Source organism: Manis pentadactyla, chromosome 2, assembly GCF_030020395.1.
Source record: "Manis pentadactyla isolate mManPen7 chromosome 2, mManPen7.hap1, whole genome shotgun sequence".
NCBI lineage: Eukaryota > Metazoa > Chordata > Mammalia > Pholidota > Manidae > Manis > Manis pentadactyla.
In genome coordinates, this window is record NC_080020.1 from 155,442,457 (window position 1) to 155,469,873 (window position 27,417).

General features: G+C 42.7%; 1 protein-coding gene across 1 annotated transcript in view; it reads left to right on the forward strand.

The window, feature by feature from the left end:
* The first annotated feature begins 789 nt into the window (after positions 1-789).
* SNRNP200 (small nuclear ribonucleoprotein U5 subunit 200) overlaps positions 790-27,417 on the forward strand; it is a 38,635-nt gene continuing 12,007 nt past the window's right edge. Inside the window, exons 1-21 of the mRNA XM_036879967.2 lie at positions 790-971; positions 1,451-1,614; positions 2,682-2,853; positions 3,566-3,758; positions 4,229-4,284; positions 5,526-5,624; positions 10,078-10,230; positions 10,336-10,435; positions 10,605-10,741; positions 11,342-11,425; positions 18,886-19,059; positions 19,353-19,490; positions 19,726-19,881; positions 20,424-20,594; positions 23,848-24,041; positions 24,256-24,379; positions 25,455-25,604; positions 25,851-25,961; positions 26,406-26,537; positions 26,707-26,895; positions 27,186-27,383. Of these exons, the coding sequence (XP_036735862.2) occupies positions 927-971; positions 1,451-1,614; positions 2,682-2,853; positions 3,566-3,758; positions 4,229-4,284; positions 5,526-5,624; positions 10,078-10,230; positions 10,336-10,435; positions 10,605-10,741; positions 11,342-11,425; positions 18,886-19,059; positions 19,353-19,490; positions 19,726-19,881; positions 20,424-20,594; positions 23,848-24,041; positions 24,256-24,379; positions 25,455-25,604; positions 25,851-25,961; positions 26,406-26,537; positions 26,707-26,895; positions 27,186-27,383 (2,940 nt within the window). The 5' untranslated portion in view covers positions 790-926. The remainder of the gene's footprint in view (positions 972-1,450; positions 1,615-2,681; positions 2,854-3,565; positions 3,759-4,228; positions 4,285-5,525; positions 5,625-10,077; positions 10,231-10,335; positions 10,436-10,604; positions 10,742-11,341; positions 11,426-18,885; positions 19,060-19,352; positions 19,491-19,725; positions 19,882-20,423; positions 20,595-23,847; positions 24,042-24,255; positions 24,380-25,454; positions 25,605-25,850; positions 25,962-26,405; positions 26,538-26,706; positions 26,896-27,185; positions 27,384-27,417) is intronic.

The window sequence follows — 27,417 nt, forward strand, 5'->3', positions numbered from 1 at the left end:
ATTCTTTTGGCATAATACCCATCCTTCCTTACATTAACATTTCAGAATCAAACATGCTCTAAGTAAGGTAACCATTCAGTTAGTAGTTGCCATTCCACAGGTGAAAAGTGGTTGATTGGGGTGGGAGGGCAGGGATGGCTCCTGGCCCTGGGGCTTTGTCGTTGGGGAAAAAAATCAAGTCACTGTCTTTAAATAGTTGGCTCTGCCTAGAGGGCAGTCGCCTTCACCAAAGTTCCTTGGGCCCTGCCATGGAATGACAAACATTTGGGAGCAAATACGGGGCCCAGGCTGGCACAGACGAGGACGAGGGTCTTGGAGGCAAGGGCTTTAGGAAGGGACAGGTGGGGAACAGAATTTTCTTTCAATTGTTTAATATAGAAGAGAAACCTAAAGAAAGGCACTATTCACACTGATACACACACACACACACACACACACCCCGATTGCTGGTACTTCTTCAGTTTTCTCACCCGTTAAATGGGGTTAATGAGCCCCTCCTTGCCGGCACAGCTCACAGGACTGTAGCCAGAGTCACAGAAAGAAGACGGTAGGAAAGCACTGGGTAGGTGGCTAATAAGCAGGCTTATGTTCCGTTATGATGTGAGGAGTCTTGGGAACCAAAGGACAGAGTCCGAGGTGAGGGTAGAGTATCGGTCGTGAACCCTAAGTGCCAGGGGTTGGCTGGACCCAGAATCTGAGAAGTGCGGAATTCGCGAAGCAGAAGGCACCGGCCCCGCCCACCTCGCCTGAGATAAGCCCCACCTGCTCTTCCGGTAAGCGACCCGGAAGCGGAAGGGAACCCGTCTCCTCCTCACTTCCGTGCTTCTTTTCTGCGTCGTTCCGTCCGAGAAAGAGCCGAGAGCCGTGGCAGTTGGTGGCGTGCGGTGAGGGATCGCAGAGCTCTAAGACCCGGAGCAGCCGCAGCTATGGCGGATGTGACCGCCCGTAGCCTGCAGTACGAGTACAAGGCGGTGCGTGAGGGCTCGGGGTAGGACTCCGAGCTGGAGAGTCCAGTGGGGAGCAGAAGGCTGAGGAAGCGAGTTTCAATCTGAAGGCCTGCAGGAGAACCACAGATGCGGAGGGGAAACAAGATCCGGACAAAGGGTCTGGGGTGGCCGGGGTGGGCTAAGAGCTCTCCTAGGAGTGTTCGTTCCCTTTCCCCTCTGCGCTATACCCATTCACTTCTCTATGTCACCCCTAACATGCCCAACACTTTCCCGTGTCTGGGTTATTATGGGCATTGTTAGTAGCAAGAATTGTTCAACTGATTTGCCCTTTGCTCATACGCAGTTAATACGATGCTATTTCTTAAGGAAAACATTTTTTTATTTCTAGTGATTATTAGCATTTGGTTCCGATCCTTACTTTCTCATCGTCTGCTGTATATCCCTGCACTATAGGGATTGGCCCTACTCATGTCACAGATGCAGTACTCTTGTGATCTTTTCAGAACTCGAATCTTGTCCTCCAAGCTGACCGCTCTCTCATTGACCGCACCCGCCGGGATGAACCCACAGGAGAGGTGCTATCCCTGGTTGGGAAGCTGGAGGGCACCCGAATGGGAGATAAGGCCCAACGGACCAAACCACAGATGCAGGAGGAACGAAGAGCCAAGTGAGTACCAAGGGAAAACGATTTTTCTAAAGACCTCAAGTCCACCTTCCCTTGCATTTGAGCAGCGTTTTGGCTGAAATGCCTGGTGGAAGATGAAACATCAGTGGCATTAAAACAGCTTACTGAAGGTAAAAATAGAACATGAAAGTTAAAAGATTCATTGGTCTAACAAGTTTACCTTGTTACACTTGAAGTAGAAAATAACTTTTAGGCCTTTTTCTAACCTGTGTGTTTTTGGTCCATAGACTGATCATAATTTCTTTCACAGTATCTTCAAGATCTGTCTTGTCTCAGCAGTTTTGTCTCTCCCATTACTAACTTCCCACACTTACTCCTTTCTCTGCTGTTGCCCACTTTCTACGTCTGTAGTTATAAACTAACATTCAAGCATCCGTGGTATGAAACACAGGTTTTTTTGTTTGGGTTTTGTTTTTTACATTGGGGAGGATATATTTCAAAACTTAAAAAACCATTGAATTTTATTTCACCATTATCTTTTGATCCTGATGATCTCTAGGTCATTTTCCTCTCCCATAGTGGCCTCAAAACTTAGTAGGCCAAGTTTTGATTAAACTAGTTATATTTGAAATGAGTTAATATGTCATTAGTCCTCCACTGTACAGAGTATGACTTCTTTAACAGTTTTGTTATTATTTATTGGGAATCAGTTGTAGTAGATTCCTTTAGCACTTCAGTTTCTCTGACTAGAAAAAGAAAATGTGTTTTAGGAGTGAAATACAAGTGAGTCAACTCTAACTGTATAATATTGTCTGTCACATGAATTAAAAAAGGGTCATTTTTTAAGCGAATAAGCAGGATGTCTCGTAACGTTTAGTGCATCTAGTGAGAGAATGACACAGAATTCCCTTTCTGTTACTGTGTGCTCATAAAGAAATACTCTTTCATGTGACTGAGGCCACGTGGGATTCATTTGCTGAATTACAGCTTCATGTTTTTACATATTACCTGAGTGCTGTGAAACTTGGAAGAAGAGGAGGTTGGGCTTAATTAGGCTTGACTTTGGGAGGGAATTCTGCCTGTTGAGCATTGCACTGTATGTCTATTAGGCGAAGAAAGCGTGATGAGGACCGGCATGACATCAACAAGATGAAGGGTTACACTCTGCTCTCAGAGGGCATTGATGAGATGGTGGGCATCATCTACAAGCCCAAAACTAAAGAGACCCGAGAGACCTATGAGGTGCTGCTCAGCTTCATCCAGGCTGCACTTGGGGACCAGGTGAGGTGGCTAGAGAGTGAAGCCAGTTTTGAAGAGGGAAGAGTCACCAGGAGGCACCAGAAAAACCTTGACTGGGTTTTCCTGTATGAGCCGTACCAGTTTGCAGAGTGCCTGATATTTACTTGAGCACTTACTTTATGTGGGATAGTACTTTACGTGTCTTCTCTCTCTCAGTCCTCATGTTGTTCTAGGACTAGATGCTGTTGATATTCAATTTCCATTGTGCAGAAGAGAGATGTGAGGCAAAAAATAGTTAAGTACTTACCCAAATCCCAGAGGTAGTATCTGGTCGAGCCTGGCTAGTTTATATCCAGCATCTATGCCCTTAACCACTGTACATGTGTGATGAGATGAAGGACCTTGATGAGTCTCTGAGTGGCTCTGGGGAGGTGGGTGTTAGAGGCGATGAGAACAGAGAATTACCAAAAGTTTGACGGGCTGGAGGACTAAATGGCTCTACTACTGGGAGAAATGTGGCAGGCTGTGGAAGCCATGTCCTGTTGTTTCCCAAGACTACCTACATAATCTTTTTTTAAATGGATGGATCTGCAGTTGAGAGACTCTTGGTGGTGGTTTTTATTAACACTTACAAAAATAGTCAAAATCTATAGGCAGGTTAGGTATGACTTTTCATATCCTTATGTCAGTAAAGCTAGTCAGTGATGTTCTGCATTCCATTGTTCTATTGTTTTTCTTTCCCTTTTGCCACCAGCCACGTGATATCCTTTGTGGGGCAGCTGATGAAGTTCTAGCTGTCCTAAAGAATGAAAAGCTTCGGGATAAGGAAAGGAGAAAGGAGATTGACCTGCTGTTGGGTCAGACAGATGATACCAGATACCATGTGCTGGTGAACTTGGGCAAAAAGATCACGGACTACGGTGGAGACAAGGAAATCCAGAATATGGGTAACTGAGCTCTTTATGTCCTGATGATTCTGACTCATTGCTTGTTGATCTCTAAATGTCTTCCAGCTGCAGACATTAAAATATCCCAGTGTATCAGTGAGTTTCCATACCTGCTTAGTGTTTATCGAGGCGTTGTGATTGATGGACATCAGAATCCCTAGATTACAGTAGCCATTTCTTAATTCTGAGATCCTTTTATTGTATAGAATATGGGTGAAAACATGGGCAGAGCCTGGGGAGCTCAAGTGGTTGAGCAAGCAGAGCAGAGCCATGTTCAAGGTTGGCAGGTTGAAGAAGGCCTCAGGTGACAGTACAGATGGCTCTCTCATGTTGATCATTAAGTGTCTGTTTGTGAGACCTTAGATCTATCCTGGGGGAAGTCAAGTCAGGCAGTTGGGGAGGAAATTAGCTCCATAGTGCATTTCACTAGCCCTTCACTGTCCTCTTTTTCTGACCCTTAACCATTTCAGATGACAACATTGATGAGACATATGGTGTGAATGTACAGTTTGAGTCTGATGAGGAGGTGAGTGGTAAAGCAAATGGAGCTAACGTATTCATTTTTTAAAATTGTTAAGGTGAGGGGGCCACTTACAGTGTAAAGAAGCCCCTTAAGCTAAATAAATTTTATATTGGTGTATGGGTGTCAAATTTGGGCATAAATATTATTTTGCTAAAAAATTGTTACTGTTATCTTTAGATTTTATAAAGAAAATTTAAACTTATAAACTAATTTAATCTGAAAATAAACCAAGTGGATCAGCAAAAAGACAAAGATAAGTACAGTAGATACCTTCATTGAGGGTATTTTATTGCATGTTAACCTTAAAAAAGATTTCCTACTTTTCAGTACTGTCATCTTGCCAGTTTCAAAAGAATGTACATTTGCCCAAGAGCACGGGCATATTTTGTACATGGTTGTTTAAGTAACAGTTGCAGTAGACACTGAAGTTTACCATCTAATCAGTTTCTTGAATATAACTAGGAATAGGAGGGGCACTTGAAAAATGTGTAAAGTTCCTTAGAGTTCTCAGCGTGTGAGTTTGGCTCCTGAAGGCAGAATGCCGGCCTTGGGACTATCATGTAATGGAAAGGAAAAAGGGATAGCACAGGAGAGAGCATCAACTGGGAGCCAGGGGGCCTGAAATTTGGTCCTGCATCTTGGGCAGGTCATTTTGCTTCAGTTTTTCCATCCATTAAATGAGGTGACTGAAGCAAATGACTGCCAAGTCCCTTCCTGCAGTATAGTTAATAGGATTTTACGATTTGACATAGCAACAAACTAAAAGACTGCTTTGCCCATAGCCTTCATTCATTTAAGAAATGCATGTTATGAAGTACCTGCTTTTAACATTGTGCCAAGTATACAATACAGTGACCACGTGTGTGAGTAAAGACAGTGGTCAGCAGGCTAAGTGTGGTCTCTGCATTTCTAGATCACCATGTACTTTCCCAGGCATGCTTCTGCTTCTCTCCTGTTAGCTGATAGCTCTTTTTTTCCATTTATTGGTTATCTGTATATGAGAGTGACTGAACTGGTTCGTTGCCATTGTGGCAGCCTAAGGTGAGAGGCAGAAACGAGTGTAGAAGCATCTACTGACTCCATGCCCACTGGACTTAAGTGTACTCTGGAATAAGGCTGTTGGTTTCCCGCCAAAGCCATTGCTCTAACCATGGAGCTATTTTCATTGACTCAAAGGGAGATGTTCTGTGCTGATGCCAGGATGAGCTCCAAACCCTGAGTTGGGGTCGGGGTTGTTTCCCTAGGAAGGTGATGAAGATGTGTATGGGGAGGTTCGAGAAGAGGCATCTGACGATGACATGGAAGGGGATGAGGCTGTGGTGCGCTGCACCCTCTCGGCTAATGTAAGTACACTTTGCTCTTAGGTTGCTGCAAGGCCAGGAAAGTTGTGGGTATAGCACTTCTTTCTCATATCTAGGTCCTATTACATATAATTATTGAGCTGTATTTTTATAGAATGAGCCATAATAAACATTTAGTGTTTTGATCTTTTTTTTGGCATCATTAATCTACAATTATATGAGGAACATTATGTTTACTAGACTCCCCCCATCACCAAGTCCCCCTGATAAACCCCATTACAGTCACTGTCCATCAGCGTAGTAAGATGCTATAGAGTCACTACTTGTCTTCTCTGTGCTGCACAGCCCTCCCTGTGCCCTCCCCCACATTATACATGCTAATCGTAAGGCCCCCTTTCTTTTCCCCCCCCTTATCCCTCCCTTCCCACTCATCCTCCTCAGTCCCTTTCCCTTTTGTAGCTGTTAATCCATTCTTGGGTTCTATGATTCTGCTGCTGTTTTGTGCCTTCAGTTTCTTCTTTGTTCTTTTACTCCACATATGAGTGAAATCATTTGGTACTTGTCTTTCTCCACCTGTCTTATTTCACTCAGCATAATACCCTTTAGCTCCATCCATGTTGTTGCAAATGGTAGGATCTGTTTTCTTCTTATGGCTGAATAATATTCCATTGTGTATATGTACCACATCTTCTCATCTTCTTTATCCATTCATCTACTGATGGACACTTAGGTTGCTTCCACTTCTTGGCTATTGTAAATAGTGCTGTGATAAACATAGGGGTGCATATGTCTTTTTAAAACTGGGCTGCTGCATTCTTACCAAAAATCCCTAGAAGTGGAATTCCTGGGTCAAATGGTATTTCTATTTTGAGCTTTTTGAGGAACCTTCATACTGCTTTCCACAATGGTTGAACTAGTGTACATTCCCACTAACAGTGTAGGATGGTTCCCCTTTCTCCACAACCTCACCAACATCTGTTGTTTGTCTTTTGGATGGTGGCCATCCTTACTGGTGTGAGGTGATATCTCATTGTGGTTTGATTTGCATTTTTCTGATGACTAGCGATGTGGACCATTGTTTCATGTGCCTGTTGGCCATCTAAATTTCTTCTTTGGAGAACTGTCTGTTCAGCTCCTCTGCCCATTTTTTTTTTTTCTTACCAATTATTTATTTTCTTTATTCTTGGGGCCCACATTCTACTTCTTCCCACTGTCCATTCATTTCAAACTATTTTTGTATCTTTTTTTTTCTAACTAATTAATTAATTAATTTTGTTGTCATTAATCTACAATTACATGAAGAATATTATGTTTACTAGGGTCCCCCCTTCACCAAATCCCTCCCACAAACCCCATTACAGTACTGTCCATCAGCGTACTAAGATGCTGTAGAATCACTACTTGTCTTCTCTGTGTTGCATAGCCCTCCCCATGCCCCCCCCATTATGCATGCTAATCGTAATGTCCCCTTTCTTTTTCCCCATCCTTATCCCTCCCTTCCCTCCTTTTCTCCCCAGTTGCTTTCCCTTTGGTAACTGTTAGTCCATTCTTAGGTTCTATGATTCTGCTGCTGTTTTGTTCCTTCAGCCTTTCTTTGTTCCTATAGTCTTTGGGTTTGAGGTGAGTCTCTTGTAAGCAGCATAGAGATGGGTCTTGCTTTTTTATCCATTCTGTTATTCTGTGTCTTTTGATTGGTGCATTCAGTCCATTTACATTTAGGGTGATTATTGAAAGATATGTACTTATTGCCATTGCAGGCTTCAGCTTCATGGTTGCCAAAGGTTCAAGGTTAGCTTCTTTAGTATCTTACTGTCTAACTTAACCCACTTATTGAGCTATTTTAGACACTGTCTGGTCATTCTTTATTTTTCTCCCTTCTTATTCCTCCTCCTCTGTTCTTTATATGTTGGTTGTTTTATTCTGTGCACTTTTGTGCTTCCTTTAACTGCTTTTGTGGGTAGTTGATTTTATTTTTTGCCTTTAGTTAGTATTTGGTTGGTCTGCTTTCTTTGCTGTGATTTTATTTTCTCTGGTGGCATCTATTTAGTTTTAGAAGTGCTCCCATCTAGAGCAGTCCCTCTAAAATACCCTGTAGAGGTGGTTTGTGGGAGGCAAATTCCCTCAACTTTTGCTTGTCTGGGAATTGTTTAATCCCTCCTTCATATTTAAATGATAGTCGTGCTGTATACAGTATTCTTAGTTCAAGGCCCTTCTCTTTCATTGCGTTAAGTTTATCATGCCATTCTCTTCTGGCCTGTAAGGTTTCTGTTGAGAAGTCTGATGATAGCCTGATGGGTTTTCCTTTGTAGGTGACCTTTTTCCTCTCTCTAGCTGCCTTTAAAACTCTGTCCTTGTTCTTGATCTTTGCCATTTTAATTATTATGTGTCGTGGTGTTGTCCTCCTTGGATCCTTTCTGTTGGGAGTTCTGTACAATTCCATGGTCTGATCGATTATTTCCTCCCCCAGTTTGGGGAAGTTTTCAGCAATCATTTCTTCAAATACTCTTTCTATTCCTTTTTCTCTCTCTTCTTCTGGTACCCCTATAATGTGGATATTGTTCCTTTCGGATTGGTCACACAGTTTTCTTAATATTGTTTCATTCCTGAAGATCCTTTTATCTCTCTCTGTGTCAGCTTCTATGCGTTCCTGTTCTCTAGTTTCTATTCCATCAATGGCCTCTAGCATCTTATCCATTCTGTTTATAAATCCTTCCAGAGATTGTTTCATTTCTGTAATCTCCCTCCAGACTTCATCCCTTAGCTCTTGCATATTTCTCTGCATCTCCATCAGCGTGGTTATGAGCTTTATTTTTAATTCTTTTTCAGGAAGACTGGTTAGGTCTATCTCCTTCTCATGGTTTGCTTCTGTGATCTTGGTCTGTATCAATTTCTTCTGCCTTTTCATGGCGTTAGATGTATTTGTGGGGAGCTGGCGCGTGTGTTGGGTAAGAGAAAGTCCCTTCTTGCCAGTTTATGGCCTTCCTCTCCTGGGAGAACAGCGGTCTCTAGCGGCTTGTGCTGGGCAGCTGCGTGCAGACGGGGCTTCTGATCTTGCCCAGCCGCTATGGAGTTTATTTAGCTCTGCAGTTGCTGTGGGCGTGGCTGGCCTCAGGCCGTTCCTCCAATATGGTGGAGCCGTGTCAGAGGGGGAACAGGCGGGAGTCTGTTTATCGCAGTGAGGGGCCTCCAAGCTGCGCTGTGGGGGTTCAGGCACCCAGAGTTCCCTGAGGTTTGCGGCTGCTGGGCCAAGTGTCTCAGGGCGCTTCCGTCCAGCTGTAGGGTCCCTGTCCCTTTAAGACTTTCAAAAAGCACTCGCTTTTCTTTGTCCCGGGTGCTGGTGGGGACCCACTCACAGGTCTTACTGTCCTGTTTCCCTAGTATCCAGCACCCCATGTATGCACTGTGTCTGCACTCTGGTGCAGATGGCTAGGGCTGGGTGATTAGCAGTCCTGGGCTCCCTCTCCCTCCCCGCTCCGACTCCTCTCCTCCCGCTGGGAGCTGGGGGGAGGGGCGCTCGGGTCCCTCCGGGCCAGGGCTTGTATCTTACTCCCTTTGCGAGGCGCTGGGTTCTCGCAGATGTGGATGTGGTCTGGATGTTGTCCTGTGTCCTCTGGTCTCTATTCTAGGAAGAGTTGTCTTTATTATATTTTCATAGATATATGTGGTTTTGGGAGGAGATTTCCGCTGCTTTACTCATGTCGCCATCTTGGTTCTCTTTTCTCTCCTCTGCCCATTTTTTATTGGATTATTTGCTTTTTGTTTGTTGAGGTGCATGAGCTCTTTATGTATTTTGGATGTCAATCCTTTATTGGATATGTCATTTTTAAATATATTCTCCCATACTATAGGATGCCTTTTTGTTCTATTGGTGGTGTCCTTTGCTGTACAGAAGCTTTTCAGCTTGATATAGTCCCACTTGTTCATTTTTGCTTTTGTTTCCCTTGCCCTGGGAAATATGTTCATGAAGAAGTTGGTCATGTTTATGTCCAAGAGATTTTTGCCTATGTATTTTTCTAAGAGTTTTATGGTTTCATGACTTACATTCAGGTCTTTGATCCTGTTTTGATCTTTAAAAAAAAATTTTTTTTTAATTGACAAAGGTGATATATAATATTGTATTAGTTTCACGTGTACAACATAGTGATTGGGAGTTAAATTCATTACTAAATGCTAACTGTGATAAATACTGTTATCAGCATACAAAGATGTTACAGTATTACCGTATTTGCTATGCTGTATCCTCATTCCGGTGACTAATTTATTTTATAATTAGTTATTTATAGTGTCTTGGTTTTCTTAAGATTTCAGTTAGTCATCCTTTTTCCCAAAGGCATGTGCTGATGAAAGCTTAATTTGGTGTCAGGTTTTTCCCCTCTGCAAAGTCCTTAAAAGAAGGTAGGCTGTGGGTGGTGAGTAGAACTCTGTTGTGGAATGATGAGAAGGCAGTTGGGGCATACAGAGATGTGGTGAGCTGAGTGCCTGGTTACTTTTGTAGCTTGTAGCCTCAGGTGAGCTGATGAGTTCCAAGAAGAAGGACTTGCACCCTCGGGATATTGATGCATTTTGGCTGCAGCGGCAGCTCAGTCGTTTCTATGATGATGCCATTGTGTCGCAGAAGAAGGCAGATGAAGTGCTGGAGATTTTGAAGGTAGGGCCAAGATAATGGTCTTGTGGTCAGCATATTTTAGCCATTGGGACAGTGCCTGAAGCAGATGGCTATGTCCTTAACCACGGTCTTACCTTCTCTCTGCAGACAGCCAGTGATGACAGGGAATGTGAGAACCAGCTGGTTCTGCTTCTGGGTTTCAACACGTTTGATTTCATTAAAGTGTTGAGGCAGCACAGGACGATGAGTGAGTACAGGGTGGACCCTCCACGGCGTGCATGCGCACGCATGTCCTGGACGCTGTGCTGCTTCTGTAGCTTTAGGGCTTGTTCGGTTTAGTTTTATTTCTATCCCAGGGTTGAGGATTGATGTTCTCTCACCCTTCCTTACCTTCTTTTTCTTCCTATTGTTGGCAGTTTTATACTGTACCTTGCTGGCCAGTGCACAGAGTGAAGCTGAAAAGGAAAGGATCATGGGGAAGATGGAGGCTGATCCTGAGCTGTCGAAGTTCCTCTACCAGCTCCACGAAACTGAGAAGGAGGATCTGATCCGGGTAAGGGCTGGCTTGATTTCTTTGTCTGATTCCTTAGCTTTGGGGATGTTTGCTCTGCAAAAGAGACATTAGTTAGAAATTTGTAGTAAAAAGCTAATTCCTATTAAAAGGAGAAATTGAAGAGGTAAAGTAATTCTCTAAATTTTTTGAGGTTTGTCAGTGGTACAAGTTAGTCAGCACATTCACACTGGTGTGGTCAGGAGATCACTGGCCTGCTATTGTCTTCACCAGCCCCATAAGCCCTTTACTGCTTGTTTACACAAGCAGTCATGTTATCTATGGAAAATATAGGAACAGAACACGTTTTCTGAACACAGAGCCCACACTCCTACCCTTCAGGGATGGCCCTTGATGCTGAATTGTTGACCATCTCCTTTTGAAGTCCCTGCACTGTGCATTGTCCCTTTAATGCTGTTGGCTTGTTTTCATTGTTCTGCTGGCCCCCACGGCAAGTGTCTGAACATAAAGGGTCGTCTTTCTGTTTTAGGACTTCCTAGTCAGCACCCGTGAGGCAAACACCAGCTAAGTAGGCACTGAGAAAGACAAGAGTCTGGCATGATGTGGAATCACTTATTCTTGTCACCTACCTTCCTGTTACAGGAGGAAAGGTCCCGGCGGGAGCGAGTACGGCAGTCTCGAATGGACACAGATCTCGAAACCATGGATCTGGACCAGGGTGGAGAGGTAGATGTTGGGTCATTTCCAAGTCTGTGATGGAGGGAAAACTTGTTTGCTCAGCTTGTTCACTTCCTTTGTGTTTTTGTTTGTTTTGGTATCATTAATATACAATTACATGAGCAACATTGTGGTTACTAAATTCCCCCCATTATCAAGTCGCCAGCACATACCCCATTACAGTCACTGTCCATCAGCATAGTAAGATGCTATAGAAACACTACTTGTCTTCTCTGTGCTATACTGCCTTCCCCATACCCGCCTACACATCATGTGTGCTAATTGTAATACCCCTTTTTGCCCCCTTCTCCCTCCCTTCCCACACATCCTCCCCAGTCCCTTTCCCTTTGGTAACTGTTAGTCCATTCTTGGGTTCTGTGAGTCTGCTGCTGTTTTGTTCCTTCAGTTTTTTCTTAGTTCTTATACACCACAGATGAGTGAAATCATTTGATACTTGTCTTTCTCTGCCTGACTTATTTCACTGAGCATAATACCCTCTAGCTCCGTCCATGTCATTGTAAATGGTAGGATTTGTTTTCTTCTTATGTCTGAGTACTATTCCATTGTGTATATGTACCACATCCTTATCCATTCATCTATTAGGTTGCTTCCATTTCCTGGCTATTGTAAATAGTGCTGCGATAAACATGGTGCATATGCCTTTTTGTAACTGGGCTGCTGCATTCTTAGGGTAAATTCCTAGGAGTGGAATTTCTGGGTCAAATGGTATTTCTATTTTGAGTTTTTTGAGGAACCTCCATACTGCTTTCCACAGTGGTTGAACTAGTTTACATTCCCACCAGCAGTGTAGGATGGTTCCCCTTTCTCCACATCCTCCCCAACATTTGCTGTTGTTTGTCTTTTGGATGGTGGCCATCCTTACTGGTGTGAGGTGATATTGTGGTTTTAATTTGCATTTCTCTGATGACAAGCGATGTGGAGCATCTTTTCATGTGTCTGTTGGCCATCTGAATTTCTTCTTTGGAGAACTGTCTGTTCAGCTTCTCTGCCCATATTTTAATTGGATTATTTGCTTTTTGTTTGTTGAGGTGTGTGAGCTCATTATATATTTTGGATGTCAACCCTTTATCAGATATGTCATTTGTGAATATATTCTCCCATACTGTACGATGACTTCTTGTTCTATTGATGGTGTCCTTTGCTGTACAGAAGCTTTTCAGCTTGATATACTCCCACTTGTGCATTTTTGCTTTTGTTTCCCTTGCCCGGGGAGATATGTTCATGAAGAAGTTGCTCATGTTTATGTCCAAGAGATTTTTGCCTGTGTATTTTTCTAAGAGTTTTATGGTTTCATGACTTACATTCAGGTTTTCGATCCATTTTGAATTTACTTTTGTGTATGGGGTTAGACAATGATCCAGCTTCATTCCCTTACATGTAGCTGTCCAGTTTTGCCAACACCAGCTGTTGAAGAGGCTGTCATTTCCCCATTGTCTATCCATGACTCCTTTATTATATATTAATTGACCATATATGCTTGGGTTAATATCTGGAGTCTCTATTCTGTTCCACTGGTCTGTGGGTCTGTTCTTATGTCAGTACCAAATTGTCTTGATTACTGTGGCTTTGTAGTAGAGCTTGAAGTCAGGGAGGGTAATTCTCCCTGCTTTATTCTTCCTTCTCAGGATTGCTTTGGCTATTCAGGGTCTTTTATGGTTCCATATGAATTTTAGAACTATTTGCTCTAGTTCATTGAAGAATGCTGTTGGTATCTTGATAGGGATTGCATTGAATCTGTAGATTGCTTTAGGCAGGATGGCCATTTTTACAATATTAATTCTTCCTAGCCAGGAGCATGGGATGAGTTTCCATTTGTTAGTGACCTCTTTAATTTCTCTTAAGAGTGTTTTGTAGTTTTCAGGGTATAGGTCTTTCACTTCCTCAGTTAGGTTTATTCCTAGGTATTTTATTCTTTTTGATGCAGTTATGAATGGAATTGTTTTTCTGACTTCTCTTTCTGCTAGTTCATCATTAGTGTATAGGAATGCAACAAATTTCTGTGTTTTAATTTTGTATCCCACAACTTTGCTGAATTCAGATATTAGTTCTAGTAGTTTTGGAGTGGAGTCTTGGGTTTTTAATATACAATATCATGTCATCTGCAAACAGGGACAGTTTGACTTCTACCTTACCAATCTGGATGCCTTTTATTTCTTTGTGTTGTCAGATTGCCATGGCTAGGACCTCCAGTACTATATTGAATAAAAGTGGGGAGAGTGGGCATCCTTGTCTTGTTCCTGATCTTAGAGGAAAAGCTTTCAGCTTCTCACTGTTAAGTATAATGCTGGCTGTGGGTTTATCATATATGGCCTTTATTATGTTGAGGACTTGCTGTCTATACCCATTTTGTTGAGAGTTTTTACCATGAATGGATGTTGAATTTTGTCGAATGCTTTTTCAGTATCTATGGAGATGATCGTGTGGTTTTTGTCCTTCTTTTTGTTGATGTGGTGGATGATGTTGATGGATTTTCGAATGTTGTACCATCCTTGCATCCCTGGGATGAATCCCATTTCATCATGATGGATGATCTTTTTGATGTATTTTTTAATTTGGTTTGCTAATATTCTGTTGAGTATTTTTGCATCTATGTTCATCAGGGATATTGGTCTGTCAGTTTCTTTTTTTGTGGTGTCTTTGCCTTGTTTTGATATTAGAGTGATGTTGGCCTTGTAGAATGAGTTTAGGAGTATTCCCTCGTCTTCTACTTTTTGGAAAAATTTAAGGAGGGATGGGTATTAGGCCTTCACTAAATGTTTGATAAAAGTCAGCAGTGAAACCATCTGGTCCAGGAGTTTTGTTCTTAGGTAGTTGTTTGATTACCAATTCAATTTTTTGTTGGTAATTTGTCTATTCAGATTTTCTGTTTCTTCCTGGGTCAGCCTTGGAAGGTTATATTTTTCTAGAAAGTAGTGCATTTCTTTTATGTTAACCAGTTTGTTAATCATATAATTTTTCATAGTATTCTCTCATAATTCTTTGTATTTTTGTGGTATCCATAGTGATTTTTCCTTTCTCATTTCTGATTCTGTTTATGTGTGTAGACTCTTTTTTGCTTGATAAGTCTAGCTAGGGGTTTATCTATTTTATTTATTCTCTCAAAGAACCAGCTCCTGCTTTCATTGATTCTTTCTGTTGTTTTATTCTTCTCAATTTTATTTATTTATGCTCCAATCTTTATTATGTCTCTGCTTCTACTGACTTTGAGCCTCATTTGTTCTTCCTTTTCTAGTTTTGTTAATTGTGAGTTTAGACTGTTCATTTGGGATTGTTCTTCTTTCCTGAGGTAGGCCTGTATTGCAGCATACTTCCTTCTTAGCATGGCCTTCACTGCATCCCACAGATTTTGTGCTGTTGAATTATTGTTGTCATTTGTCTCCATATATTGCTTGATCTCTGTTTTATTTGGTCATTGATCTATTGATTATTTAGGAGCATGTTATTAAGCCTCCATGTGTTTGTGGGCTTTTCATTTTCTTTGTGTAATTTATTTCTACTTTCATACCTTTGTGATCTGAGAAGCTGGTTGGTATAATTTTCAATCTTTTTAAATTTACTGAGGCTGTTTTTGTGGCCTAGTATATGGTCTATTCTTGAAAATGTTCCATGTGCACTTGAGAAGAATGTGCATCCTGTTGCTTTTGGATGGAGTATTCTGTAGATGTCCATTAGGTCCATCTGTTCTAAAATGTTGTTCAGTGCCTCTGTGTCCATACTTAATTTCTATCTGGTTGATCTGTCTTCTGGAGTGAGTGGTGTGTTGAAGTCTCCTAAAATGAACGCATTGCATTCTAGTTCCCCCTTTAATTTTGTTAGGAGTTGTTTCACATATGTAGGTGATCCTGTGTTGGGTGCATAGATATTTATAATAGTTCTCTCCTCTTGTTGGACTGACCCTTTTATCATTATGTAATGTCCTTCTTTGTCTCTTGTGACTTTATTTGTTTTGAAGTCTATTTTGTCTGATACAAGTACTGCAACTCCTGCTTTTTTCTCCCTATTGCATGAAATATCTTTTTCCATCCCTTCACTTTCAGTCTGTGTATGTCTTTGGGTTTGAAGTGAGTCTCTTGTAGGCAGCATAAAAATGGGTCTTATTTTTTTATCCATTCAGTGACTATGTCTTTTGATTGGTGCATTCAGACCATTTACATTTAGGGTGATTATCGATAGGTATGTACTTTCTGTCATTGCAGGCTTTAGATTCGTGGTTACCAAAGTTTCAAGGGTAATTTCCTTACTATCTAACAGTCTGATTTAACTCACTTAGTATGCTATTACAAACACAACCTAAAGTTTTTTTTTCCTTTTTTCCTCCTCCTCTATTCTTTATATATTAGGTATCATATGCTTCACTCCTTGTCTATCCCTTGATTGACTTTGGGGGTAATTGATTTGATTTTGCATCTGTTTAGTAATTAATCGTTCTACTTTGCTGTGGTTTTATTTCCCCTGGTGACATCTATTTAGCCTTAGGAATACTTCCATCTATAGCAGTCCCTCCAAAATGCACTGTAGAGGTGGTTTGTGGGAGGTAAATTCTCTTAGCTTTTGCTTATCTGGAAATTGTTTAATCCCTCCTTCAAATTTAAATGATAACCTTGCCAGGTAGAGTATTCTTGGTCCGAGGCCCTTCTGCTTCATTGCATTAAATATATCATGCCACTGTTTTCTGGCCTGGAAGGTTTTTGTTGAGAAATCTGATGATAGCCTGATGGGTTTTCCTTTGTATGTAATCTTTTTTCTCTCTCTAGCTGCTTTTAGAAAGTGTCTGTCCTTATCCTTGATCTTTGCCATTTTAATTATTATATGTCCTTGTGTTGTCCTCCTTAGGTCCCTTGTGTTGGGAGATCTGTGTACCTGCGTGGCCTGAGAGACTATCTCCTTCCCAGACTGGGGAAGTTTTCAGCAATTATCTACTCAATGACACTTTGTATCCTCCCTTTTGCTCTCTCTTCTTTTTCTGGGACCCTTATAATGCGAATATTGCATTTGGATTGATCACACTATTCTCTCAATATTCTTTCATTCTTAGAGATCCTTTTTTCTGTCTGTGCCTCAGGTTCTTTGTATTCCTCTTCTCTAATTTCTATCCCATTTACCATCTCTTCTACTACATCTAATCTGCTTTTAAATCTCTCCATTTTATGTTGCATTGCAGATATGGAATTTCTTAATGATTGAATCTCTGTCTTAAATTTGTCCCTGGGTTTTGTTGTGTTTTTTAAATTTTTTATTAAGGTATTATTGATACGCACTATGATGAAGGTTTCACATGAAAAAACAATGTAGTTACTACATTCACCCATATTATCAAGTCCCCACCCATACCCCAATGCAGTCACTGTCCATCAGTGTAGCACGATGCCACAGATATACTATGTGCCTTCTCTGTGCTACACTGTTCTCTCCATGATCTCCCACACCATGTGGACTAAACATAATACCTCTCAATCCCCTTCTCTCTCCCTTCCCACCTGCCCTCCCACACCCCTCCCCTTTGGTAACCACTAGTTCATTCTTGGAGTCTCTGAGTCTGCTTCTATTTTGTTCCTTCAGTTTTGCTTCATTGTTATACTCCACAAATGAAGGAAATCATTTGGCACTTGTCTTTCTTTGCCTGGCTTATTTCGCTGAGCCTAATGTCCTCCAGATCCATCCATGTTGTTGCAAATGATAGGATTTGTTTCTTTCTTATGGCTGAATAGTATTCCATTGTGTATATGTACCACATTTTCTTTATTCATTCATCTACTGATGGACACTTAGGTTGCTTCTGTATCTTGGTTATTGAATCTGAGAAGTTGTATTCTTTGGGTAAATTCCAAGGAGTGGGATTCCCAGGTCAAATGGTATTTCTATTTTTAGTTTTTTGAGGAACCTCCATATTGCTTTCCACAATGGTTGAACTAGCTAACATTTCCACCAGCAGTGTAGGAGGGTTCCCCTTTCTCTGCATCCTTGCCAGCATTTGTTGTTCTTAGTCTTTTGGATGGTGGCCATCCTTACTGCTGTGAGGTGGTATATCATTGTGGTTTTAATTTGTATTTCCCTGATTATTAGTGATGTGGAGCATCTTTTCATGTATCTGTTGGCCATCTGAATTTCTTCTTTGGAGAACTGTCTCTTCATATCCTCTGCCCATTTGTTAATTGGGTTATTTGCTTTTTGGGTGTTGACATGTGTAAGTTCTTTATATATTTTGGATGTTAACCCCTTTTTGGATATGTCATTTACAAATACATTCTCCCATACTGTAGGATGCCTTTTTGTTCTGCTGATGGTGTCCTTTGCAGTACTGTCCCTGAGTTCTTGAATATTTTTCTGTACCTCCATTAGCATGTTTATGATTTTTATTTTGAATTCTTTTTCAGGAAGATTGGTGAGTTCAATTTCATTTGTCCGTTTTTCTGGGGTTTGTGAGATTTTGGTGTGAACCATGTTCCTTTGGTGTTTCATATTTGTATGTGGTGCCCTCTAGTGCCCAGAAGCTCTACTCTCTGGAGCTGCTCAGCCCCAGGAGTGAGGTCAGGGCTTGCAGGAGAGCGGAGCTGGTGCCTGGGGAGAGGAAAGAGCGATTCCCTGCTTTCCGGCTTCAGTACCCATCTCTAGTGTCAGAGCCCGTGGGCTGAGCACAGATTTGTAAGCCTCTGTGCTTTGCATCTGTAGCTGTTGTAGGCACAGCCTCCCTCTGGCTGGCCTGACGTCAGCACAGTGACTGCCAGTTTGCAAGCAGGTGCTGGCAGGCCAGGAGGAAGGTGCAGCAGGCTGCCTATAACAGTGGGGGCCCTTGCACCTGAGTAGCCAGGTGTATGGAGCACCAGAAGCTCCTGAAAGTTCCCAACCTGCTGGGTAGAGCATGCCCAGACAACCTTGTCCACTATCCCTTCTCCCACACAGCAAGCTTCGTGCAAACCCTGTCCCTTCAGCAGCCCTCTTGCTGCTAGGAAGCCTCTCAGAGCACCTGCCTTTCCTTTGTCCCAGAGCGGCTGGATGTGGATCCCTGTCTTCCACAAACGGCTGGAATCTCAGTCTCAAGTATTCCACCTGTCTTAGCTTTCCAACCCCACTAATCTCCAGAGCACCATGCAATGTAGGTTTGTGCTACCAAAGCAGATCTCCAGGGCTGGGTGTTCAGCAGTCCTAGGTTTCCACCCCAGTCCCTGCTCCATTTCTCTGATTCCTGCTGGTGAGCCGGGGTGGGGGAAGGACTTGGGTCCTGCCAGATTAAGGTTTTGGTATGTTACCCTGTTTCGTGGGCTGTTCTCCTGTTGTGTGCAGTCTGGTGCAGCCTTCTTTCCTGTTGCCTTTTTAGGATTAGTTGTGTTAACTGTATTTTCATATTATATGTGGTTTTGGGAGGAGTTCCCTGTCTCACCTCTCACACTGCCATCTTGAATCTTTTTATTGCTTTTCCTCCTTTGTGTTTTTGATTGTCTTAATCCCAGGCACTGGCTCCACGGCAGGTCCTGGACTTGGAGGACCTAGTTTTTACCCAGGGCAGCCACTTTATGGCCAATAAACGCTGTCAGCTTCCTGATGGTTCCTTCCGTCGCCAGCGTAAGGGCTATGAAGAGGTGCATGTGCCTGCCCTGAAGCCAAAGCCCTTCGGCTCAGAGGAAGTGAGTAAATTGCTTTTCTTAGTTTTCTACTCAATTCACCTCCCATCCAGTTTGGATTCTAATCCGTCCACCAAAATGTGGCCTTATGTCATAGTGTATTCAAGAACTGGAAGCTGCCTCAGTTTTCCTGTTTGTCTTTCATGCCCAGGGAACAGTACTGATCTCCCTGGTTTGGCCTTCAGTGCAGAGTTATGCAGGCAGGTTGCCAGGAAGTGCAATCCTCGCAGTCATACAAAACACCACGTGCTCAAGGGTGCTGCCAATGTGACACAAATGACATTTTCTCCTCCTAGCAACTGCTTCCAGTGGAGAAGCTGCCTAAGTATGCCCAGGCTGGATTCGAGGGCTTCAAAACACTGAATCGGATCCAGAGTAAACTCTACCGTGCTGCTCTGGAGACGGATGAGAACCTGCTGCTGTGTGCTCCTACTGTAAGCTCTGCCCTGGCTGCTGCTGCTTGTGGGATGTGGTGATATTTTGGGTGGCGACATTGTTCCTCTCCACCCATATCCCCCAATTCTTATTTTTTGATGGAAGAGACAATAAATGGTGGGATAAAATTTCCAGGGAACAGTCCACTCTCTATTTTGGTGATAAGCCTGGGGATGTTAGGGCAGTGAGCACACCCAGCTCAATAGGCCTCCTCACCCTTGATCTCTGTCTTAGGGTGCTGGTAAGACCAATGTGGCCCTGATGTGCATGCTCCGAGAGATAGGAAAGCACATTAACATGGATGGCACTATCAACGTGGATGACTTCAAGATTATCTACATCGCTCCCATGCGGTCTTTGGTGCAGGAGATGGTGGGCAGTTTTGGAAAGGTAAGGGGGTGGAACTCCCCTGCATAAGCTACTGGGAGCAGCTGTCAGTGTACTGGAAAGAAGCCTGGTACATCTCTGCTGGTTGTTTTGGGACATCTGTGAAATGCCTCGTGTGGTGTTTCTTTTCCACTTCAGAGGTGGAACTTGACTCAGGTACAGAGTGTTTCTGAAGCAGGAATGTCCTAGATCTGTTGTACTCCTTGCATCTTTCTTTCATCCTCTCCATAGCAGTTTTCTACAGTTGTTGTTTGCATTATTGAAAGATTTATGAAACACTTACGTGGACGTAGTTGACAATAGATCTAGTGGTGTTATTTCAGGTCCTGTTATCTACATGCTCCCATTTCCTGCTCTTGTGTGCAGAGCTCCTCCTAGACATCCTTGGCTTCATTTGCTAGTATAAACTTGGACTTGTTCACCTGATACTCCCCCAGTGGGTGGATACCTACTTCCGATACCCTGCGCTGAGACCTTCCAGACAGGAGTGTGGTGTTCAAGGTCCATTCAGGCATTCCTGCCTTGACGTGCCTTTCCTCCCACAGCGCCTGGCCACGTACGGTATTACTGTTGCAGAACTGACTGGTGACCACCAGCTGTGCAAGGAGGAGATCAGTGCCACCCAGATCATCGTCTGCACCCCCGAGAAGTGGGACATCATTACCCGCAAGGGTGGGGAGCGCACCTACACCCAGCTTGTGCGGCTCATCATTCTGGTGAGCGGGACACTGGTGGGAGTGGAAGGGCTGGGTCTGGTTGAGGAGGCTACTGCTAAGGGTCTCCTCAGGGCCCTTCTCTAGTCACAAACCTTTGTAATGACAGCTGTTGTCAGCATTGCTGTTAACCATTAAACGAGATATCACTTAACTGAAAAATTTCCTAGTGGGTGAATAGTGATTTCTGTATCATTATTATTGTTGCTGTTTTTTGGAAATTTGTACTGCTTTATTCCTTTCATCTATTTCTCTGTTCCTCCCATTCCCCACCTCTGTAGCAACCACCAGTCTGTTCTCTCAAATTGTATTGTGTTTATCTTTCTCTTTCTGACTTATTTTGTTTAGCATAGCCTTTAGATCCATCTGTGTTGTCACAAATGGCAAGATTTCAAAGATTTCATTCTTTAAATGGCTGTGCCATATTACATTGTGTCTATATACCACATCTTTATCTGTCTATATACCACTTGTTTATCTGTCAATGGACACTGGTTGCCTCCATATCTTGGCTGTTGTAACAAATGCTGCAGTAAATATAGGTGTGCTTGTATCTTTTCAAATTATTATTTTCTTCAGGTAGTGTGAGTGGAATTACTGGATTACATGGTTTTTCTGTTCTAATTTTTTGAAGAAGCTCCATACTCTTTTCCATAGTGGTTGTACATTCCCACCAACAATGTACAAGGGTTCCCTTTTCTCCACTTTCTCATCAACACTTACTTTCTTTTATTTTTTATAGTATTTTGATGGTATGAGGTATTATCTCATTATGGTTTTGGTTTGCATTTCCCTGATTATTAGTGATGTTGAACATCTTCATTTGTCTCTTGGCCAGCTATATGTCTTGTGAGTATTCAGGTCCTCTGTCCTTTTAATCAGATTGGGTTTTTTGGTGTTGAGTTGTATGAGTTCTTTATATATTTTGAATATTAACCCCTTACTGGATTTGTCATTTGGGAATATATTCTCACATTCAGTAGATTGCCTTTTCATTTTGTTGATGGTGTCCTTTGCTGTGCAGAAGCTTTTTAGTTTGATGTAGTCCCACTTGTTCATTTTTTGCTTTATTTTCCTTGTCTGGGGAGATGATCCAGAAAAAAAATTGCTAAGGTCACTGTCCAAGAGTTTGCTGCCTGTATCTTCTTTCAGGAGTTTTATGGTTTCAGGTCTCACATTTTGGTCTTCAATCCAAACTGAGTTTATTTTTGTATACATTGTAAGAAGATGATCTAGTTTCATTCTTTTGCATGTAGCTGTCCAGTTTTCCTAATGCCATTTATTGAAGAGGCTTTCTTTTCTGCTTTGTATATTCTTGCTTCCTTTTTCATAGATTAAGTGACCATATAAGTGGGGGTTTATTTCTGGACTTTCTCTTCTGTTCCATTGATCTGTATCTATTTTTATGGCAGTAACATACTGTTTTGATTTTTATAGCTTTGTAGTATATGCCGGAATTTAAAAAAATATTTTTGTTACCAGTGGAATGTGTTGTTTCCCAGATTCTTGTCTTTTTGAAGGAAAATTCAATCAAGAGACAGACATAGGACAGTTTTAAAATGACAGGAATTTATCAAGCAAAGCATAAGTACACTCTGAAGAAGGGCAGAGAGCGGGTTGTCTGGAAACCAGAAGCAGTGCTCCATTAGGGTTAGGGTTGATTTTTAAAATGGTGGAAAGTCCCTCCCTGCATCTTAGGTTATTTAATTGACATGTTAATTGATGATTTCAGGTTATATAACCTTCCTTGGGCGCAGCAGTCAACCCAGAAGTACCTAAACAGAAACGAGTGGTGGGGCTGGGGGTGGAGGTACAAAACCACAATGTAAAATTTTTTTTAAATTTTTTTATTAAGTTATGACTGATATGCACTCTTATGAAGGTTTCACATGAAAAAACAATGTGGTTACTACATTTACCCATATTATCAAGTCCCCACCCATACCCCAATGCAGTCACTGTCCGTCAGTGCAGCAAGATGCCACAGATCCACTATGTGCCTTCTCTGTGCTACACTGTTCTCCCTGTCACAATTTATTACAGTTTAGGGTATAATGAGTCCTGAGGTCACTCTGGATCACCTTCTGGGTCTTAGTGCTCTGGTGCCAACCCAAGGTGGTGGTCTAATGGAAGTTCTGTTGGTCATTTTACATGTCCTAGGCCCTAATAAGGGAAGAGACTAAACCATAAACAGGTGGGGTTTGGGGTACAGTCTGCCATCTGGCGATAAGGGGTAGGTGGGAACGGGGAGGACCTTGTCCAAGACAGGGCGGGTCCTGCTCGTGTATGCTTAGCTGCCTGACATTTTTATGTATGAAATACTTAGAAATAAGTTTAAACAGACAGACAAATTGTGACTTCCCAGAGCATTAAAGGCTTTTATAAATAAATAGTCTATTCTCAGAGGGAATGAATAAGGAGTCAGGATATGTATCCATATGCGCCAAAGCAGCTGGGGAGGAATGACTGTGTCTGAAGGTAGTTTCTTTATAAGTTGTGAGGGAAAGCAGATAGCAGACTTCACAGGTTGATTTTCAGTGTTCTAGAGCAGGGGTTGTCCATCTGTAGCTGCTGGTTTTCACTTCACTGGAATATAGCCATTCCCGTTTGTTTACAGCTGCTTTTGTGCTGCAGGAACAGAGTTGAGTATTTATATGGGGACTGTATGGCCCACAAGCCTAAAATACTGACTTTTTGGCTCTTTAAGAAAAAGCTTGCCACCCTCTGAGCCTTGCTATTCAAAGTCCAGTTAGAAATGCATAGTCCATGGTCCCACCCCACACCTACTGGTGTACAATCTACATTTTAATCATATCCCTCCCTGCTGCATTTGCAGGCTGAGATTTGAGAAGCACTGGTTTAGGCTACATAAACCCCTCTGGGGTGCCTGGTATCTTTGCTTGGTCAGGAAAACTGAAAAGGTGGAGCCTTACTTGATGTAAATAAGGTCTGATCCGAAGCTTCATTTTAGTAAAGACATTTACCTTTGAAGTTAACTCATTACCTGAAGTTCCAGATTTTCTTTCCAGAAAGTGTTGTGTTTCACTGAACTGTAATAAAGCAGCTCATGGTCAGAGCATGGTATTTCCTGGGATATTTCATGGTGTATCTTGTCCCATCCTTTGGGTTTCTCTGGCTTGGTGTGTCTTGTCTGAGTTTGACTTACTAGGTATGTACCTACAAAGTGGGACTACCCCAGGAAAAGGGGCTACATTTCTTTAGTCTTAGAGGTAATATGCTGCCCTCCTCTTCCTAGGATGAGATCCACCTTCTCCATGATGACAGAGGTCCTGTCTTAGAAGCTTTGGTAGCCAGGGCCATCCGAAACATTGAGATGACCCAAGAGGATGTGCGACTCATTGGTCTTAGCGCCACCCTCCCTAACTATGAAGATGTGGCCACCTTTTTGCGTGTTGATCCTGCTAAGGGCCTCTTCTACTTTGACAACAGGTATAAGAAAGACTAGGAGAAGTTTAACCAGGGTGACCTTCCTGCTGTCCTTCCCCTTTTCCAGGAAGCTCTATTGGATTGAGTTTTAGAAGGGCCTCTGGGTTTTAGTATGATGTGAGTCCAAAAAATGTTTTGCTCCCAGGAGTGAAAAGAACTGTTTGTTTCTTGAGTATTCTGGCTAAAAGCCTCATTTGTGTAATTGTTGAACTTCTAGCTTCCGTCCAGTGCCTCTGGAACAGACTTACGTGGGTATCACAGAGAAAAAAGCAATCAAGCGTTTTCAGATCATGAATGAAATAGTTTATGAGAAAATCATGGAACATGCTGGAAAAAATCAGGTCTGTCTGTGGTTTCTTATTACTGTTGAACTCTGTTCTTTTGAATTTTTGACCTATCGATAGGCAGGATTGCCAAAGATAGGACACAGTGCCAGTTGTCAGTATCAGGGATGAAATGGGATATTACTACACAATCTGTGTCCCTTGAAAGGATAATAAAAGAGTACTACAAACAAGTCTAGACATAAATTTGACCACCTAGAAGAAATGGGCCGGTTTCTTAAAAACCACCAACTACCAAAACTCGGCCTCTATAAACTAGACAACCTGAATAGTCCTATAGCTATTAAAGAAATTGAATTTGTAAACTCCCAAAAAAAAGAAACACTCAGATGCAGGTAATTGGCTATTAACATTATCAAGGGTCCTTCCATAAAAGATTTGGGTGTCCTACAATAAATAATACAAACACAGTAAAAATAAAGGTGAAAAATGAAAGCTAGTCAAAGAGGACATTTTACTAGAAAATACATTTTTAAAATTTAATTAAACCTTGGGTTTAGCTATATTAACCAAAGCAAAACTAAGGGAAAGTGATAAAAAGAAGTCTAAGAATTTTTGATAAAAAGCATACGAATTTAGATGAAGAGACAAATCTTTTTTTGGCATTAAATACTTGGAAGACTTCATTTTCTACAAAATGGTGCTAGTCTCATAAGTCTTTTAATCAAGGCCAAGTACCCATTAGTTTATATAATGCTTTAGTTGCTATTCTGTGGACACATTCTTCAGGTAGCTTAGAATCTTGTCATGTACCTGAACACAAATTCTTGGGATTCATGAATTTGCATCCATATGATGTCTAAACTTTTCATTAAAGATAAGTTGCTGAAAGTTAGTTTCCCAGTCATAGGACTGTGTCATTGTACAGAGTAGGTCCATTCGTGTAGGGTCTTGGCCAGCCCCATCTTGGCTTCTGAGCCCATGTATGTTCCTGCCACTGCCGCCCTTTAAGACCTCGGCCTCTGGCCTGTAACAGGGCAGCCCCTGCTTCCTGCTGCTGGTGCCCCAGGGCTGTGGGAGCCCCTGTGGGAGCTGTGTCTCTTGACTGTGGCAAACCATGGTTTCTGCTTAGGTGCTGGTGTTTGTCCATTCCCGGAAGGAAACTGGGAAGACAGCCAGAGCCATCCGGGACATGTGCCTAGAGAAGGACACTCTGGGTCTGTTTCTGAGAGAGGGCTCAGCCTCCACAGAAGTCCTTCGGACTGAAGCTGAGCAGTGCAAGGTGAGGAGAGACAGGCCCCGCTCTCATTCCTACCTGGTAACTGGCTCGTTCTGAGGTTGTCCAGACAGTCCTCTAGGACTGCATCTTGCTGCTAGTGGTGAACACTGGTTAAGGTCAACTGTTTGGATGTGGTTATGTGAAATAGGTAAGGGGCAGGAAGAGCATTGTGTGTGAAGGGTATACTTGGTAATCTGGGAGTTTCCATAGGAAGGCTCATCTCATCACCTGTTCCTTTTCTGTTTACAGAACCTGGAGCTGAAGGATCTTCTGCCCTATGGCTTTGCTATTCATCATGCAGGCATGACCAGAGTTGACCGGACACTTGTAGAGGATCTTTTTGCCGATAAACACATTCAGGTGAGGGCAGGCAAAGAGCAAGCAATAGAAGACCCAAAATGTCAAAAGTTGTGCCCTATGTTTTCACCTGGTACTTCATTGTTTCTGGCTCAGGTATCCCAGGTCAGAGGATTGTGGTAGATACAGTAAATACACTTCATGCCACCTCTCCCAGTTCTTCACATACTGCATGAGGGAAGATGAGTGAGTTTAGGAAAGTGTCTGAGAAGTGTAACAGACCAAGTCTGTTGGTGACTCCAGTCATTGCCAAATAAGGCCTCATAAGGAAAATACCTCGTTCATTCCCTCTCAGGATAGCCTGTAGTTTTAGTATTTCTAATTGTCTATTAACCTCAGGATCCACCTCAGTCCTGCTGGAAGCTCTGAGGCCAGTTGCCTAGACAAGTTGGGGATATTGACCCTCTGGTAGTAACATTTATTTTTCTTACTACCTTGCTTCTGTAGGTTTTAGTTTCCACTGCAACTCTGGCTTGGGGTGTGAATCTCCCCGCACATACAGTCATCATCAAAGGCACCCAGGTGTACAGTCCAGAGAAGGGGCGCTGGACAGAACTTGGGGCCCTGGACATTCTGCAGGTACAGAGCCTTTGTTCTTATTCTCAGCTGGGAAAAGTACCCCATGTATAAAAGGCAAGGGTGCTGGAAAGATGGCAGACAGAAGGTGAAATTCTGTAAAGTAGAAGCCCGGAATCAAGCCCTGAAATTCTGTGCCCGTATCGCTCTTGATGTGCTGTCTCTGACCTAGATGCTGGGACGAGCTGGGAGACCCCAGTATGACACCAAGGGTGAAGGCATACTCATCACGTCTCATGGCGAGCTGCAGTACTACTTGTCCCTCCTCAATCAGCAGCTTCCTATTGAGAGCCAGATGGTGTCAAAGCTGCCTGACATGCTCAATGCAGAAATCGTACTGGGGAATGTCCAGAATGCAAAGGTAGAGGAGGGCTCTGCCCTGGGAGCTTCTTGCCTTCTCTAGAGAGGCCAGAGTGCCAGGTCTCTGTTGTGGAGTTGTAGGCCACCAGCATCAGGGTTCTCCAACCCTGTGCCCCACCTCTTCAGTGTCAGCAGTCTCGTAAGCTTGGGTCTGTGGCTGATGATTCCCCTTGTTACCAAAATCTTAGAAATGAGTCATCTGTATAGTTGGGAATTTATTTCTAAGTGATCCCTGGGAACTTTCATTTGGACCTCAGTTTTCCATGCTGACTCAGGAGCTGTCTCTTATAGGATGCAGTGAACTGGCTAGGCTATGCCTACCTGTATATCCGAATGCTCCGATCCCCAACCCTCTATGGCATCTCTCATGATGACCTCAAGGGAGATCCTCTGCTGGACCAGCGCCGACTGGATCTGGTTCATACTGCCGCCTTGATGTTGGATAAGAACAATCTGGTCAAGTATGACAAGAAGACAGGCAACTTCCAGGTGAGGGGGCTGAGGTATTGAGCAGAGGTCTCAG